Source organism: Schistocerca cancellata, chromosome 2 (assembly GCF_023864275.1).
Source record: "Schistocerca cancellata isolate TAMUIC-IGC-003103 chromosome 2, iqSchCanc2.1, whole genome shotgun sequence".
NCBI lineage: Eukaryota > Metazoa > Arthropoda > Insecta > Orthoptera > Acrididae > Schistocerca > Schistocerca cancellata.
In genome coordinates, this window is record NC_064627.1 from 700,136,180 (window position 1) to 700,155,272 (window position 19,093).

Consider the following 19,093-nt stretch of genomic DNA (forward strand, 5'->3'; position numbering starts at 1 on the left):
GACAAACTAGAGTCGTGACACAGAAGAGTCTCACCTGTCTGGCGATGCAGCGCAGCTGTTCTGCCATGGCTGAGCCCGTTTCCTCTACAAGCTTCGACAGAAAACCAGTTGGATTTTTTAGTAGAGTGTATGGATGATCATATTCCTGGAAATGGGATAAATACCAATTAGTCCAACTGCAACTTGTATTTGAAATAATACACGAAACATTTTCACTGGAATCCTAAACAGCAACAGAGAAAATTGCAGAAAGGTGCCCTTTTCTTTCGCAACATGTGGTGTAGTGACGGTAAAAGAAATCACAACACGGAGAAGGAGTTGTGTGAAATTACCAGAAGTTGGTAGGTGTGTGTCTACATATGAAAGATGATGTCTATCCAGATTTTGTGCAAGTAGCCCAAGGGGATGCAATCCAGATTCACTTTAAATAAAAGCCCTAACGATCATGAGCGTTAATCACCTTTGAGATTGTACGTGGTGAGTTGCTGGTAGTCAAGAATGCTTTTAAGGCGACAAAGATTCCATTATTAACACCTCATTGAGTTTGAGCAAGGTTGTTTAATAGGGCTACGAGGAGATGGACGTTCCTTCAACGGTATTGCAGAAAGACTTGGCATGAATATAGCCGCTGTACATGATTGATGGCAGCGGTGTTCACGAGAATGTACGACCACAAGAAGACCGAGTCCTGAGCGACCACGTGGCACTACTGTAAATCTGTACAGCAATCTGGTGATTCAATCTGTTGTGCTGCCATTCATGAACACAATTCCACGGAGTGTTTTACAAAAGGATAACGCTCGCCCACGTACCGCTGTTGTATTATTACATGTTTTACAGAGTGTCGACACGTTGCCTTGGCGAGCTCTATCACCAGCTTCCTCCTGTCGAGCACATATGGGACATCATCGGACGACAGTTCCACACAACCAGCATTGACTGTCCGTGTATTGACTGACCAAGTGCTACAAGCACGGAGCTCCATTTAAACACTGACGTCTTGCACCTGTACAACACAATGCATGCACGTTTACATGTTTCCGTTCGACATTCTGGCGGTTACATCGGTTATGAATGTACTATCATTCCACATTTACGATGGCTTATCTCGCACTTACAGTAACCTGTGACCTTGCAATGTTAATAACAGAAATATGTTACCTAGACAATGTATTCCCGGAATTTCATTACTCTATATTAATTAGTTTTTGGTATTGCGGTTTTTTCTGTCAGTGTATATGTTGACGGCTGATCCTGGCGGAGTTCGAGTCCTCCCTCGCGCATGGATGTGTGTGTTTGTCCTTAGGATAATTTAGGGTAAGCAGAGTGTAAGCTTAGGGATTGATGACCTCAGTAGTTAAGTCCCATAAGATTTCACACATATTTGAACATTTTTGTACATGCTTATTTAGCGCACTAACAACTTGCTATTTGCAATACACATACTACCCCCAATCCATCTTCTCTCGTTGTCTGTCACGGAGACTTACTAATATCTCTTTCAGATCTACTTCCGCGATGCAAACAAATATGCACTACACCTGTTAGAATGCGTTAATTTACTTCCTTCAAAGGACAAACATAACCGGTATCAACCTTAACGGATGATATTACCAGCTCACAAATACATAGGAATAGACTACTACACATTTTCAATAGTTTTAGGCTAAATTACAGTACTTCGTGAACAAAGCATACGTTAACAGAAACACAAGAACAGTGAGCGCAAGAGCTGTAAGTGGATGGCAACGAACACAGAGGCGAAGGAATTTACACATCTGTGAAGCAGAGCTGTCCATCCTAGGTTTCGGTCCAGCACCTGCCCCCCCCCCCCCTTCCCCGCCTATTCGTCGCAAACTCACGAGTTGCTGTGGCGCAGGAGGCGGCGGCGGGCACCGAGTGCGGAGAGCGCGCTGCGCCAGCCAGGCTCGTAAAATTGGTAGACGCTCATGTGCCTTTTACCACAGTGCTGCGGTAGCGCAGGAGCATTATCTATTAATGCTAACAGATTGGATTTACTTTCTAGTAGACAGACCTGGAATAACCTGGGGGTGCTTCCAGCTAGGATTACTTCAAGGACTACTTCTTTAGTTTTGGTACTAATTTGCAACATTTCATATTAGATGAACGACATGCACTAAACATTGTTATCGGTTTTTATGAAGTTTCTCTTGTTCACTTTTACAACTATTTAAAATAAGAGCGCTTAAGTTTTATTTAAACACCTCTTTTACACTGAAGCGCCAAAGAACCTGGTATAGGCATGCATATTCAAATACACACGAATGTAGACAGGCAGAATATGACGCTGCGGTCGGCAACGGCTGTATACGACAACAAATGTCTGGTGAAATTGTTAAATCGGTTACTGTTGCTACAATGGCAGGTTATAAAATTTTAATGACTTTGAACGTGAGGTTATAAAATTTTAAGTGACTTTGAACGTGGTGTTATACTCGGTGCACAGCATCTCCGAGGTAGCGATGAAGTTGGGATTTTCCTGTACGACCATATCAGGAGTGCACCGTGAATATCAGGAATCCGGTAAAACATCAAATCTCTGACATCAATGCGGTCGGAAAAAGATCCTGCAAGAACGGGACCAACGACGACTGAAAAAGAATCGTTCAACGTGACAGAAATGCAACACGTCCGCAACTTGCTGCAGATTTCAATGCTGGGTCATCAACAAGTGTCAGCGTGCGAACAATTCAACGAAATATCATCGGTATGGGCTGCATGACACAAAGATTTACACCTCGCCTGGGACCTTCAACACCGACCTGGCCTGTTGATGACTGGAAACATGTTGCCTGGTCGGAAGAGTGTCGTTTCAAATTGTACCGAACGGATGGACATGCATGGGTATGGAGACAACTTCACGAATCCATGGACCCTGAATGTCAAAACGGGACTGTTAAAGATGGTGTAGGTTCTGTAATGGTGAGGGTCATGTGCAGTTGGAGTGATATGGGACCCCTGATACGTCTAGATACGCCTCTGACAGGTGAGACGTACGTAAGCAAACTGTGTGATTAACTGCATTCATCCATGTCCATCGTGCATTTGGACGGTCTTGGGCAGTTCCGTCAGGACAATGCGATACCCTACACGTCCAGAATTCAGAAGAGATGTGCAGAAGAGATCTCCATCTCCTCGTACTCTTACGGATTCATGGTGTCAAATCGCTCCAGCACTGCTTCAGATATTAGCCGAGTCCATGCCACGTCGTGTTGCGCCACTTCTGCGAGCTCGAGGGTGACCTGAACGATATTAAGCAGATGTAGCAGTTTCTTTGGCTCTTCAGTCTAGTTTCTGAACAGTCGTTGATTAAAACTTTAGAAACTTAAGCATTTCTTTTGCTCGTCGTCTAATTTAAAATTTCTTGGTTGCTCGTAAGGTAACAAACCCAGTAACGGATGAAAGTTCAGGAATATTACCACGTGTCACAGTTACAAAAAATTAAAACAGAACATAATTTTTTGGAATGGCATTAGATAAGGCGTTCCCTCGATTTCATCAAACAGTTTGAATGCTGCTTCTTAATTACTTAAGAAACTATCATCCAAAATTCAGTTTGCAATAACTGTAGGAATAATGATCACCATATTTTCAGCTTTGCTTTTTTTGCCCTCTAGTTTAAAAAATTATCTTCATTATTTTCAGGACTTAGGAGAAAAAGATAGGAACTGTAAGTAGTATAACAATGGGGATTCCAGCTTGTTCCTCTCTCTGGTACTACACGTACCCACACAGGCTACAATTGTCTCTTTCATCCACTATGTGGAATTAGAAATAACAGTAACAAACATTTGTTCTGCTGAATAGAGCAGCAGTATATCATAGTTTAAATTTCTGCTGTTAGTCGAGGATGTTGTCACGGCAGTGCAGTTGCTAGTGGTGCCGAGAAATTTAAAATCCTAGATGGCGGCAGCTGTTCTCCCCTTATCTATCATGGCACTAGCAGTGCTCCTCGTATCTATCACGTAAAGTGACACATGCCCCCTCCCACGCCCCCCTCCGTCTCACAGCCAATATCATTTAAACGAAACAGAAAATCACAGCATAGTACTCAAGCGCACATTAAAATGAAACCAAAATGTAACCCCAGAGCAGACATCTTAGTTAAGGTCCAAAGAATCTGATTTGTATGATGTTTACTGCACCATGTTCAAAAGTATTTACACACACACACACACACACACACACACACACACACACACATACCAGTTAAAGCTGAAGCGTAAGACGTGATTCTAAACTCTCAAATTAATTATCCCCAATGCTATTTTCGTGCTTAGTCATATGTCGTTAAAAAATGACATGCTAAACAGGCAGATAAACTTAATGCCTACACCTGATTTGCGTTTTGTACTAAAACTAACCTGACTGAGATCATAACTGCTGAAAACACATATTGGATAATATACTGTCATAAGCAGACAACAAGACAAACAAATGGGCATTCTGGATGACTGCGAGCTAGGCAGTTAGTTTGTTAGTTTAATATTCCATGCATCATTTCCATAATAAATCACATTATTGTGGATTTAGTCATTTTATATTCACGTCACAAATTATTTAGAGAATACAGTACAATATCTTTAAGCTGACTACTTTTCCCTTTCCTTAACAAACGTGAAGCGATCTGCAGTTGTATTCCGTATTTGACTTTTTCCACAATTAAACTCCCTCGATAACTTATGCTGAGCTTTTCCTGTTTCGCTCTCTCTAATAATAGAGCACTTGCCCGCGAAAGGCAAAGGTCCCGAGTTCGAGTCTCGGTCGGGCACACAGTTTTAATCTGCCAGGAAGTTTCAATAGAAATTCGCTGTTCTAGTGAAAGAACAATAAGTTTTCTTTTATTTTAAGTAACTATGACTGTTTACTACACAGGAAAAATCAGAAGTATGTGCTATTAGAAGTACAAATAACAATGAAATTTTAGATACTGTTGTGCCACATTCTCAACAAGAAATCTTACAGTAAAACAGTGTTGTAATTCTCTCTTCTATGGTTGTTCGTGACCGTCTTAAAGGGTGGGGATCGTTAGTTAAGGAGTAGTCGTCGGCTTTGAAAGGGGTGGTCATCTCAAAGGGGAAAAAGAAGTGTTGGTCTTGTGGAAATTTACGTCCATTTCATACAAATATGGTGGTTTAGAAAGGAGGTCGGCTTAAAGGGGTGTTCTTCTCGAGAGGTTTCACTGTATGGACAAATCATGTTTTTAATATAAAAATGTATTGATGTCAGTAATTGCTATCATCACCTTTTATACATTCCAAAAATATAAATCCTTCTACAGAATAGAAGGAGTTATCAAGAACAAACTTTTTCAGTTTGTTTTCAGATTTAATTTGCTGTTTGTCAGACATTTTACATAACTGGGTAAGTGATTAAAAGTTTGATTGCAGCGTTGTGCAGCACTGTTTTGTGCTAAAGACAACGTTAATGCAGAGTAATGAATGTCATTTTCCTCCTGGTATTGTAATTAGGTATATCATTCTTCCTTTTGACCTGCAGCGAATTATTCGTAACAAACTTCAGAAAAAGAATAAATATAATGGGAAGCAGTAAACAAAAACCTGACTTTTTTAAACATCTGTCTACTAGATGACTGCCGGTGAGCAACACATTTCTTCTCAAGCCACTATACGATGAAAACTTTCTTTCTTAAAGATGAGTTACCCCAAACATTATTCCACATGAAGTTACAAAATGAAAACAAAATATGTCCACTTAGTAACTTGTCTCTCCTTAAGATCTGCAATGATTCTAAGTGCAAATGTAGCTGAAGTAAGTTGTTTCAGGGATTCCAAAATGTGAATATCTAAGATCAAACTCTTATCAACTTGGCAGCTAAGAAATTGAAGGTTACACCCTGGTTATTACTTCCTCACCACCTGTCACTTTTATCATTTGTGTAGTATCTCTAGATGTGCAGAAATGAATATATTGTACCTTTTGAAATTGAGAGTAACACCTTTCACAGAAAACCAGTCAGTGGCATTTATAAGAACATTGTTTAACTTTTCTTCTATCTCTGTAAGTATGGTTGGTCTGATTGCAGGTCTTGTGTTATTTACAGGAAGAGACAATTCTGCTTGTTGTACAATAGACACAGGAGTGGCCGAGTGGTTCTAGGCGCTACAGTCTGGAACCGCGCTTCCGCTACAGTCGCATGTTCGAATACTGCCTCGGGCATGGATGTGTGTGATGTCCTTAGGTTAGTTAGGTTTAAGTAGTTCTAAGTTATAGGGACTAATGACCTCAGAAGTTGAGTCCCATAGTGCTCAGAGCCATTTGAACCATTTTTGAACCAACCGCTTCTATTTCGTTATTGAATCGTTCAAGAATTTTGTGAGTGAATGTGTAACTGACATTTTCAGTACAGCAACTCTTGTGGAAATCGCAGTGTGATTTACTGATAATATTACTGTTGCTCACGTGGAATACTGTTCAAAACTACACTCCTGGAAATGGAAAAAAAGGTGAGCGCTACAATCAGGACTGCATACGACCGAGGCACACAGGGCCAACACCCGGCATCATGGTGTGGGGAGCGATCTCCTACACTGGCCGTACACCACTGGTGATCGTCGAGGGGACACTGAATAGTGCACAGTACATCCAAACCGTCATCGAACCCATCGTTCTACCATTCCTAGACCGGCAAGGGAACTTGCTGTTCCAACAGGACAATGCACGTCCGCATGTATCCCGTGCCACCCAACGTGCTCTAGAAGGTGTAAGCCAACTACCCTGGCCAGCAAGATCTCCGGATCTGTCCCCCATTGAGCATGTTTGGGACTGGATGAAGCGTCGTCTCACGCGGTCTGCACGTCCAGCACGAACGCTGGTCCAACTGAGGCGCCAGGTGGAAATGGCATGGCAAGCCGTTCCACAGGACTACATCCAGCATCTCTACGATCGTCTCCATGGGAGAATAGCAGCCTGCATTGCTGCGAAAGGTGGATATACACTGTACTAGTGGCGACATTGTGCATGCTCTGTTGCCTGTGTCTATGTGCCTGTGGTTCTGTCAGTGTGATCATGTGATGTATCTGACCCCAGGAATGTGTCAATAAAGTTTCCCGTTCCTGGGACAATGAATTCACGGTGTTCTTATTTCAATTTCCAGGAGTGTATATCGCCTTCTAAAAAGTTCTGGAAATCAATGTCTGTAGTGAAACAGTTTGGTAGTTATTGACATCTCGCCTGTCACCTTTGATATAGAGAAGTTTAACAACGGCATATTGGAATCTCTCTGGAAAAATTCCTTGAGATAGTGATACATTCAGATAAGACCAGCTTATTGCATTGGAATAAATATTTAATTCTCTGTTGGAAACACTGTCAACTCCAGATGAGCTTTCAGATTTGAGAGAGTATATAATTTTTTAATTTCAGAAGGAGTATATAATTCAGAAGGAGTATATAATTTTCTAATTTCAGAAGGAGAAATAGGCGATACACTGATGTGGCTGAATTCTACGGGAGTTGCCTTTTGAACTGCTGCAATTGTTTTCTTGAACTGTTCGTGCATTTAACCTCCAATACGTTTAAGAACGATTATTAAACATATTTGCTACATGTGACTCATCATTCATAGGCCTCATGTGTAAATCTTACTACATACCATTTAGCCTTAACTCTGTTGATGCAATTAATGATCACTGGGATATTGGGCACATTCCTTGGTTTTCTTAATAACTTTTCTTAACAATTTTGAGTAGATTTTGCAGTGTGCAACTACTGCAGGATCTCTATGTGGTCCTGGCAGTACATTTATTTTCCTTTTTCTTCCACAAGACACCTTAGTGTTCAATTTTTACCCCTCACTCTTTAGTATCATGTGTGATTAGCTTATGCAGAAAGCTATTTTCAAATAATAATCTGAATTCATTGTGGAATAGATTAAATTTTATGTCAGTATTTGGTTCACTATAAATTTCATTCCAGGTCATGCCTTGTAAACTGGTTTTGTAAGCGTTTGTTCTGGAGTCATTAATTATTCTGATTGCCACTGACAAGTATAAGAATCTCATTAATTAAGCTGCTCTATGAATGTAATTAGTACCATTTCTGCCTACACATGGTGTAAGCATCCTCAGATTAAATATTTCCACATCTACAATACTGGCCATTAAAATTGCTGCACCACGAAGATGACGTGCTACAGACGCGAAATTTAACCGACAGGAAGCAGATGCTGCGATATGCAAACGATAAGATTTTCAGAGCATTCACACAAGGTTGGCGCCGGTGGCGACACCTATAACGTGCTGTCATGAGGAAAGTTTCCAACCGATTTCTCATACACAAACAGCAGTTGACCGGCGTTGCCTGATGAAACGTTGTTGTGATGCCTCATGTAAGGAGGAGAAATGCGTACCATCACGTTTCCGACTTTGATAAAGGTCGGATTGTAGCCTATCGCGATTGCGGTGTATCGTATCGCAACATTACTGCTCGCGTTGGTCGAGATCCAATGACTGTTAGCAGAATATGGAATCGGTGGCTTCAGGTAGGTAATACGGAACGCCTTGCTGGATCCCAACGGCCTCGTATCACTAGCAGTCGAGATGACAGGCATCTTATCCGCATGCCTGTAACGGATCGTGCAGCTACATCTCGACCCCTGAGTCAACAGATGGGAACGTTTCCAAGACACCAACCATCTACACGAACAGTTAGACGACGTTTGCAACAGCATGGACAATCAGCTTGGAGACCATGGCTGCGGTTACCCTTGACGCTGCATCACAGACAGGAGCGCCTGCGATGGTGTACTCAACGACGAACCTGGGTGCACGAATGGCAAAACATCATTTTTTCGGATGAATCCAGGTTCTGTTTACAGCATCATGATGATCGCAACCGTGTTTGGCGACATCGTGGTGAACGCACATTGGAAGCGTGTATTCGTAATCGCCATACTGGCGTATCACCCGGCGTGATGGTATGGGGTGCCATTGGTTACACGTCTTGGTCACCTCTTGTTGGCATTGACGGCATTTTCAACAGTGGACGTTAAGTTTCAGATGTATTACGACCCATGGCTCTGCCCTTCATTTGATCCCTGCGAAACCCTACATTTCAGCAAGATAATGCACGACCGCATGTTGCAGGTCCTGTATGGGCCTTTCTGGATACAGAAAATGTTCGACTGCTGCCCTGGCCAGCACATTCTCCAGATCTCTCACCAATTGAAAACGTCTGGTCAATGGCGGCGGAGCAACTAGCTCGTCATAATACGCCAGTCACTACTCTTGATGAACTGTGGAATCGTGTTGAAGGTGCATGGACAGCTGTACCGGTACACGCCATCCAAGCTCTGTTTGACTCAATGTCCAGGCGTATCAAGGCCGTTATTACGGCCAGAGGTGGTTGTTCTGGGTACTGATTTCTCATCATCTATGCACTCAAGTTGCGTGAAAATGTAATCACATGTCATTTCTAGTATAATATATTTGTCCAATGAATACCCGTTTATCATCTACATTTGTTCTTGGTGTAGCAATTTTAATGGCCAGTAGTGTACATTGTTTTATGATGCTTGTCAGGAGGTACAACGGTGTCTCCACGTCTAAAATTCGTAAAGGGTCTAGTCATTTCAATCTGAGGATGTGTTACTTGTGGTTCATATAACAAACAGACTTCTCCTATCGTTTATACAAGTTTTTGAGTCATGCTTCACGCTAGCAGGTACCAATTTGAGGGAGGACGACGGTAATAAATCAAACTGTTCACAAAACATTGTATACATTATTTTTAACAGCCTACTATTGGTTTTTATTTAAATGTAGACTAGACATATTTCAGGTTATGTAGAAAGCAACCTTTTTAGGAATTCTGCGATGTTTATCAATTGTAAATATGGTGCCAAAGTCCTCTAAACATTTATGTACTATAATTCATTAATAAAATGCTAAATAATACCAAAATCTAATCAAAATACACGTTGTTACACATATTTTAACAATACCAAGGAGAACTTCTATAGCCTTTCTGTTCATCACAATAAACCGGAAACTATGTTGGAACAAGAGATAGATAGGAGATCAATGTCTCAAGAATCTAATCTTTGTAATCAAAATAAAATTACTTATAATTATAAGTAACTATTTCCAGTTTATGAACATTGTCTTGATCCGGGATAAAGCATGAACCACAGACAGATAAAGATCCTGCCGTCCACCTCCGCGCGCTGGGATTCCTGCATTAAAAATCAGTCGAAATACGATAACTAAGGGCCTGATTAACAGAGACCAGAGACATGATATTTCAAATTAGCAAAGCATGAGAACCATCAATGGCAATACTAAGGCAGCGTCTGCCATAGGTAAACGAATCCAACGAATCCACGCAGACGGAGAGCTAAGGTCAGGAAGCTTATGCTGGACACCACCATTCTGCCCATATGCGTGCTGAGCTCACGACTTTGGATGTCGACGTCCTGTAGATTCATCTACGATGAAGTTATAGCCCCATCCATTGGTGCCTGCACTTTTATAACGAACAGCGCATGTACTGCAAGTGTCAACAGCAATACAGCAGTAAGCACCTGAAGATGATAAGCACCTTCCTCATTGAACCACTGCATTTTCCAATGCCGTGCCTGTGAACCACTGAAATAGGCTTGATAAGCCTCAACTTTCTGGATAATCACTTTTGCTTGTTGGAACAAGTCACAACTTGTCAGAACACATCTCAACTTGCCTCGTCAATTTCATGATTAGACTAGCTGATACCTGTGTATGAGTACTGATGCACACCCCAATAGCTGTCATCCACTGCGCATACAAAATACAATTTACGATCCAATTGCAGGGATCCACTGTACATACACACCTCATATTTTGGCGATAGAATACTGTTTAATGTCCAGTGGCTGACACTTACTATCAGGTTCTCAGTGCATATTGGTTTGGATTTGTTATCACTCCCTTGCCTGCTTAGCATTTTTTTTTCGAGTTTTCAACTATAAATTGACACGGAGAAAGAAAAGGAATAGAAGGTTATCAGGCACAAAGAAACTTAAATAAGTCAAGCTTTGGAAGCTGTAAAAAACGAGAAGAACAAAGTGCTATTAAACTGCACAAAGTTCCCAAAGCAATGCTGATGTATAAAAAACCTGTAAATATTTAGTCAAGGTCAGATGTTTTCTTCCTGTATACTGGGTGAAGAATGTGGAGCTTGGCGAGTTAAGCAGATGTTAGAGAGTCAAAAGAATTGATTCCCCATTAGCTGAAGTTAGATAAAAGAATTTTTCCACAAACTAGCTGCAGTGTTTAAGCTGGATAGTACATTTAAAGTTGGGAAACTTGGCAAGAAACAGATAGTAAAGTTCTTACAAAGAGTTCGGACAATACCTAGAAACTGCATGTTGTGACAGAAAAGAAGAAAAATGATAAGAAGAAGGAGAAAGTCAGAGCAAGACAAAGAGGGCGACGACATTAAAATCAAAGATATCAAAATATTTACCAAAGTAGAAAGAGGAGATATTGCAGCGGTAGAAGAAGAGGATAACTAGGGCAAGATGATGATTATGGTGATCATCATGAAGCAAGTTATGTTGCTAATGATGCCAATGATGATGAGGACTACAAAGAAGGAGAATTAGGGGTTGGTAAAGATGAGCAAGTTGACAATTATGATTGGAAGATGGTCTCCAAGAAATCGGCAATGGATATCCTGTCCATTGGAATGAACTGGGAGAGTGATTATCTTTTTTACCTGCTTCAAAAACGGTAGGCAATAATTCACACGATTATGATATAATACCTACTGATGAAAAACATCAAGAAGCATAGGACTGTTTGAAGTTCTCAGTAGCTGTGGAAAATAAACTGAAAGAATCAATTGCAGTATGGGAAAGCTGTGTATGAGAACATTCTGTCAGTTGAAAGAGAAACACATATGTTTGCTTGACGTTAAATGAGGTATTTATAAGCATAGCATCCCTCATTTCTTACCTATAAGATGAACTTGCTCCATTGAACCACATCCTTGTTAAGCTGCAAATTGAATCTAGAGTGCAGTGTGAGTTTAGTGCTTGAAATATTACATATTTTGAAAAATTGTACAATTTTATTTTTGACCAAAAAATTGAATTTTCATTCACAATCAGAAATCTGTAATTATGCTTGTGTATTATAATCAGCAACAAGCATGTGTTTTGTACTTAAAATAGTTACTTGTATTAATAAATAATTTTATTTTAGTGGCAAAGATTGTATTTTTAATATATTGTCCTTACATCTCTCCTATTCCAAGAGTATCTTTGGTTGTGCTGTAACAAATGTAAACATTGGGAAAGTTCTCCTTGTTTATAAATAAAATATGTCAAAACATCTTCTTTTTCTCTTCCCAAAATAATGTTTAGTTAATTTAAATAGTTTTCTTTTGGCTGTATTGTGTGTGTGAGTCATTACATCGCATATTTTGATTAGATTCTGGTGTTATTTAGTAGTTGATTATATGAAATACAGTCTGCAAACGTTTTAGAGCCTTCGCATCATAATTTCGATTAGTGAGTATTACAGTAAACGTGAAAAGTTCGGCTTACCACATATATATAGTCATGAAAATAGCACTGGGGCACTTAAGAAAAGAGTTTACAATCATCTTTTAGGCACCAATTTTATATTTATCCTGTAACATGTCTAGTTCAAATGCAAATCAAAAGCAGTATTACGTTGTTAATAACTTAAGCTACATTTTTTAGGTCATACTGTCATGCATTATGTTCATTGCCCCGCAAACTGGTTGTTCCCAATACGAAGCAGTACTGAAAAACTTACAAAAATGTCAGGTGACATCAATTTATTCTATGAATCAAGAATATCACATTCTCAGATTGAAATATCAATACCCTTTTTGTATTGATGTTGGAGATATCTTGGTAACACTTAACAAGCATCATGGAGCAATTTAGATGCGGAAATTTTTAATTTGAATCTACATTTTGCCTTACATACAGTGTAGGTCTAAAAGTAGTATTAATAGCAGTCTTCTAGTAGCTGGTAGTAATTCAGAATATACAGGGGAAATACCACGAGCATGGAAAGGCATATGCTCGAAATTATCATCCAAGCGACGTCTACAACAGCTTCGAAAAGCGATAAAGACACAATCAGTGACAAATACGAACTGATATGTGTGTTGAATGTACGACCCTTCAGATTTGTCACTTGAGAATGGTTTATTAGTCTTTCACAAGAATTAGCTAGCACTGGCACCAAGAAGGGCACAGTGAGTGCAGAACTCCAAGAAATGTCTCGACGTATAAAAAATATCGCCAGTGAAGTGAGAATTGAGATGTTGCCTAAATTAAAGGAAGCCATTGAGCAGAACGAGTGTACTATGGAGTGCGATCTTGAGACTGACAAACATCACAAAATACATTATCTTACTGTGACGTACAGCTTTGGGTAGCCACTGAGGACGTTGTAAACTAGGAAACAATGTGCTACTCACAAAAAAGTTTCAAAATGTTACAAAGACAAGTGAAAATATTCTTACGGAATCACACGAAAAAGTGTCTGAGATCGGTGTACCTTCCCTGGAAGTAAGCAAAATAACATTTGTAACGGACCAAGGCCAGAACATAAACAATCTCATCAACAGCAGGACGTCTGACACGTACAGTACATTGGTGAACAAAGCATCAAGGCTCAAATTAGATGAAAATTTCCTTAGTGAAGAATTGCTTGGCATTTATAAATCCATTCAGACACATCGTAGGACTATATGTTTGATGAAATGCTCTGGTTTCATGGCATGATTAGAAACAACATTGTATTGTACTGTATTGTATGTTAACCGGGGGTCTAGAAACGACGGAGAGGCTCCGTCCCCGCCGCAGCCGCAGTGGTCCACAACCCCACGACGACTACCGCTGTCCGCTTCATCCCTACGCCGCCCCACACCGAACCACTCTTTCAGGGTTGGAAACAACATTACTATGTGTTGAATCTACACTGCGCAAAAGAATTAAAGAGTCATTTTTTATTTACATCGTCTTCCCCCAATCGTGACGCAGAAGTTTGAAATTTGGCTCAAAAGTACCTACAGCTTTCCTCAGTCATGGGGTGAATGCGTGTCGCCCTGCGACGCAACGTCTGGCTCAGTGACGCCCCAAACAGCAAGGTGTCGTCGACACAAACGAAAAATAGCAAGGCCAGAACTCAAAAGTTCATGTGAGGTGTAAGGCTCCTTAATGATGTGGCTGTGTCACACGGTGGGAAGGTCGCCACACGCCCTCTCACCAACATCTCACCCTTTCCCTTGACGCCTCTGCGATGAAGGTCAGAATGGCGATGCCCAGTACTGAATCACGCGATTTTCTTATGGGTGGCCGAGGAAAACATTTCAGACACACCGTCGCTTAGAATCGACATGAAGACGCCCGACGAAACGACATAAAGGGCTTTAATGAAACCACCCCTCTCTTTTGGGCGTTAATTTCCACACATTTCGCCATCGGAAACAACAATCTGTAGTGCGATGTGCAGCACAATGATGTTCCTGACAGCCTGTGTCTCCGCTGACACACACACTCGACGATCGAACATCTTCACTATCGTGGCGCTGCAACCACACTGAAGGTGACCTGACCCGTGTGATGTGTAGTGCGAGCGCAATTCTTGTTCTGGTATGCAGGGAGGAGCCGCTAGGGACCGTCCAAAATTATTCGGTGAAATCTAAACGTGAGCCACAGCAATACAGAGTGTTTACTCTTTTTCAGTCCTCCTATTTCTATATATTGCTGGTCTCATTCCAGTCACAAAAGAAGACACTGAAACTTTGCTGTTGGAGAAAAACAAGCAGGAAATAAAATCTTCGTATCAGCCTGACATAGTTAGCGCTGGTCTCATTCCAGTCACAAAAGAAGACACTGAAACTTTGCTGTTGGAGAAACACAAGCAGGAAATAAAATCTTCGTATCAGCCTGACATAGTTAGCTGTATATTTAAATTTGTTTTAAATAAGTCACTAAAGGCCTGGGGGGTGAAGCAGAACTAACGCTGTCTTTTGTAGCACCGTGGGCATGTACTTTACTACCTTCAGGCCAAAGTTGACATGTCAATACAGTTCTTAATTTACTGAATGAACGTCCCTAAAAGAATAAGTCGGTAACGAACTACAGAATTGTCATTACAAGGCAGTTTCAAAGGACTCTGAGACCTGAGTAAAGAAGAGAAAGAAAATATCCATCGAACTATCTGTCAGAAGTTAATTAGCTTAGTTGTGGGAGAAGAGAAGAAAGGACCTATCATCAAAGCGTAAAGAAGTTCGAAGCTGACATTCATGAACGCCTACACATTAAAACTGTCCTGTTAGACATAAATTTTCTGCTAGTGATTCCCTCGAACGAAATATGAAGTTGAAGAAGGTTACTTTTTGTTTTACTTACCCTGGTATCAATTGGTTTCATGCGATTCTTTCTTGCTGTATACTTGTGATCACACACTTGGATTGTGGCGATAAAGTGTTATTATTACAGTGAGAAAGCGATTAGTTTTGCTAATAGTGTAGAGTAATAATTATAAAATGCCTAGGCAAAATAATAGAGTAAACGGCGTGTTGACTGGAGAAAAAAGTGTTGCTGAGAACCAGGTATTGGGCAAAAAATGTAAGAGCGAAGACATGAAATTAGAAATAAAAAATGTAGGTGTAGTTGCAGACTTAGAGTTAATTTATTTGTGTTGTAAATATAGCGCTAGTTTTTTTTTTCTTGCCATATTACAGGTGACAGTAATAGCAAATTGCACAGTTACAATATTAGAATGATATATGGCCTACACTACAATGGGATGGGAAAAGCAGCCGAGGATATGCTCTGTGGAGTAATGAAACTGCGTCCTTCCCCACCCAAATTTAGCAATTATAATTATGCATTAGGGTCTGCTGCTGATGATGCTGCCAATGAATGTACGAAAATTGCAGTAGCGGAAGCAGCATTAGAAAACATAGACTGTGACACTGAAAGGGCCAACGGCCTTGCCACAGTGGTAACACCGGTTCCCGTCAGATCACCGATGTCATTGCTGTCGGGCTGGGCTAGCACTTGGATGGGTGACCATCCGGTCTGCCGAGCGCTGTTGGCAAGCGGGGTGTACTCAGCCCTTGTGAGGCAAACTGAGGAGCTACTTGATTGAGAAGTAGTGGCTCCAGTCTCGGAAACCGACATACGGCCGGCGGAGCGGTGTGCTGACCACATGCCCCTCCATCTCCGCACCCAGTGACACCTGTGGGATGAGGATGACACGGCGCCCGGTCGGTACCGTTAGGCCTTTCGAGGCCTGTTCGGACGGAGAGGAGGGGAGACACTGAAAGGGCGGTAAGTGCAGCATTTCATGACTATTGTCAAAAGCGAGGGCACACTTCAATAAACTGTGTCATCACAGCCACATGTGCGGACATAGACAAAATTACTGATCTTGCTATTACGTACAAATTTTCTAGGTGTCCAGAAAGACAAAATCAACTACATTTAGACAATTGTACAGCAAATTTCAGTGGTGCAAGTGGAGCCATGGAAGTGACAGGAGTAAACAAACTTTTTCAACTCTGTCATCTATGTTATGATGTACGGTACGCCAATCACTTAGGCGACGGAGACTGCACAGCCTATAATGAAGTTATGGCATTAAAATCATATAAAGATGGTGCAAAAATAAAGACATTTGAATATATGAGGCATATGAAGAAGAGAATAGGGGCCCATCTTCAAAACCTAAAGTAGTCTCTAGGGAAAACTTGCCTCAGTGATAGAACACCAATTGGTGGCAAGGATAGTCCGTCAGCGTCAGCTATAAAGAGACTCCAAGATTATTATGATACAGCAGTTAGGGAAAATACTCATTGTGTAGGTACAATGAAAGCTGTATGGGCAGTGCATTTTCATACACTGTCCAACAATGATGATCCTCAACATGGACTATGCCTGGCACGTGCGACAGACTGGTTCAAATACAATAAACAGTAGTAACTGGCGAAAAATGTAATCATAGAAATAGTCCGCTTATTGCAGTTATGTGGGCAGTGAAGCCAGTACCAGAAGATTTGGCAGACATTGATCTACTTCGAAAGTGTTTGCAGGGCAGGGCACAGAATGCGAACGAATCTGTAAAAAATTTCATTTGGTTTCGCTTACCCAAAAAATTGCTTGTGGTCATATACGTTCTACACTTTGTGGTGTATGGTGCCGCTGCTACCTTCAATCAAGGCAAAGTTAGTAAATGTGAAGTGTTGCAATCTCTAGGATTAGGTGTAGTCTCTCACGCTGTTGAGGCGGTGTGAAATTTGGATAGCGAGGGATTGAGAAATGCGGACAAACTGGAAAATGTAAGACAAACTGGAAAATTCGCAAAGAGGATATTAGAACTGAAGAAGCAGAGAACCCTGATGATCCACACTATGCAGCAGGCATGTTTTAATGTCCACCTTTGGACTCGGTTTTCCGTATGATTATTCTTTTCAATACAAAAGATACATTTTCTCAGCTTCTACTCAATACAGAAAGCTGGAATTTTCAGGGTATACTCAAACATATATTTTGCATCACCTGAATGTATTTTTAATATGATAAATGAAGTTTCTAACATTTTATCAGGAAAATAGGACTGAAATTTAAAAGCAAAATTAAGCTCAGAGGAAAAAGGTAAAACTAAATTGCTACAACTTCTTCAGTTACATAAGCAATTTATTCATGAGCCCTAAAAATTTCTAAACTTTTGTTTGCGGAGTTTCTGAGATAATGTATCATAAACAGAACCCAATTTTACATTATGCGGATAGGGCATTTCGTTTCCCCTTAAACGTGTGCTTGTGCGTGCAGTTTTGAGTGGCAAGTCATTCATTGCCACACTCCGATGATTTCAATCGAGCTACGAGTCACGTCATTCGCGAGCGTCTGTGCCTAGTGCATGAGTCGCCCGCTGCCCCACTGCCGAACAGCTGTTCAGCTCACGAGCAACGAGCGAGCCTGATGCGCACGTGCTCACCGCCTCTGCTGGAAACCATACTCGCAGAAAATGTATCAAGTCAGACAGAGTTTAAAACCACAGGCCACTCGCATAGCGGTCGATTCACGGTCTCTGCAAAAACAATAGGGCTCTCGGAGAATAGCACGATAGCTCACGTTAGGTCTTTACAATGCCCTTACACACACCGATAGTCTTTAGCGGTATGAGACTTGTAGCTCAAGAAAGTCATGCCTAAAACAGTTCTTTGCTTTTGAGAAATAAAGTTTCAGGTAATATACAAATTTGTTAGAGACAGCGAATCCGGGTGATAAAAACTTGACCACTTCGGAAAACTATTGTCCAGTATTTTTGGGCTGGCTAAGGACAGTACCCCAGAACAGAATAAGCATGTGGTTAGGATGTATAATTAACGACAGTAAAGGATGTCATGAACAAATAAGTAAATGGCGCAGCTGCCATGCAAAATCCTAAGTAAAAGAAGACTTTCAAAAGTTTGAAACCTGGTACAGACGGAGAAGCATTGCAGGAAACAGAATGGAGTGGAGGGTCTCAGTCGTGACGTCGTGTCGTCTCCACGGCCTGGCCCAGTAAAAGAAGGACAAAGGGAGAAAATACAACAACATTGCTGCCTACTGACAATTTCTTAAATTATCCTTACTACTCATTGTACTTTTACATTAATTGTTAACCGCAATTCGTGGGCGACAATGCTACACGAATTGTGAAACAATAAAGATGGTCTGTGCGTCACGAATTAGAGAATGGCAGCAGCAAGTTACATGAAAAATAATAATCGCCAGCGACTCACATTAACAACGAACAACCTACGTCAGTTCGGTTGGTTGGTTTGTGGGATTGAAGGGACCAGACTGCTAGGGCCATCGGTCCCTACGTCAGTTCGAAATGTTTGTTTCCATATTATACTTCAGGGCATGACCAACCAAACAAACCACGAATTGCTGAATGTATAACAGTATTTTGATTTCGTTTGTTAAATATTTAATAACTCATGCTTATTGACATCCTTGGTTTTAGATATTACTCAAACTGAAAAGTTTCTCGTGTGATGACGAGCTATCACCGGCAGTACAACCATGTCT

At 41.0% G+C, this 19,093-nt stretch overlaps 1 protein-coding gene across 2 annotated transcripts in view; it reads right to left on the reverse strand.

Annotated features, from left to right (window-relative positions):
* The window catches only part of LOC126162480 (ATP-binding cassette sub-family C member 4-like), a 203,846-nt gene that overhangs the window by 941 nt on the left and 183,812 nt on the right, over positions 1 to 19,093 (reverse strand). For both annotated transcript variants that reach the window (XM_049919023.1, XM_049919022.1), the window contains exon 25: positions 35 to 145. In XM_049919023.1, coding sequence (XP_049774980.1) covers positions 35 to 145 — 111 coding nt within the window. The remainder of the gene's footprint in view (positions 1 to 34; positions 146 to 19,093) is intronic.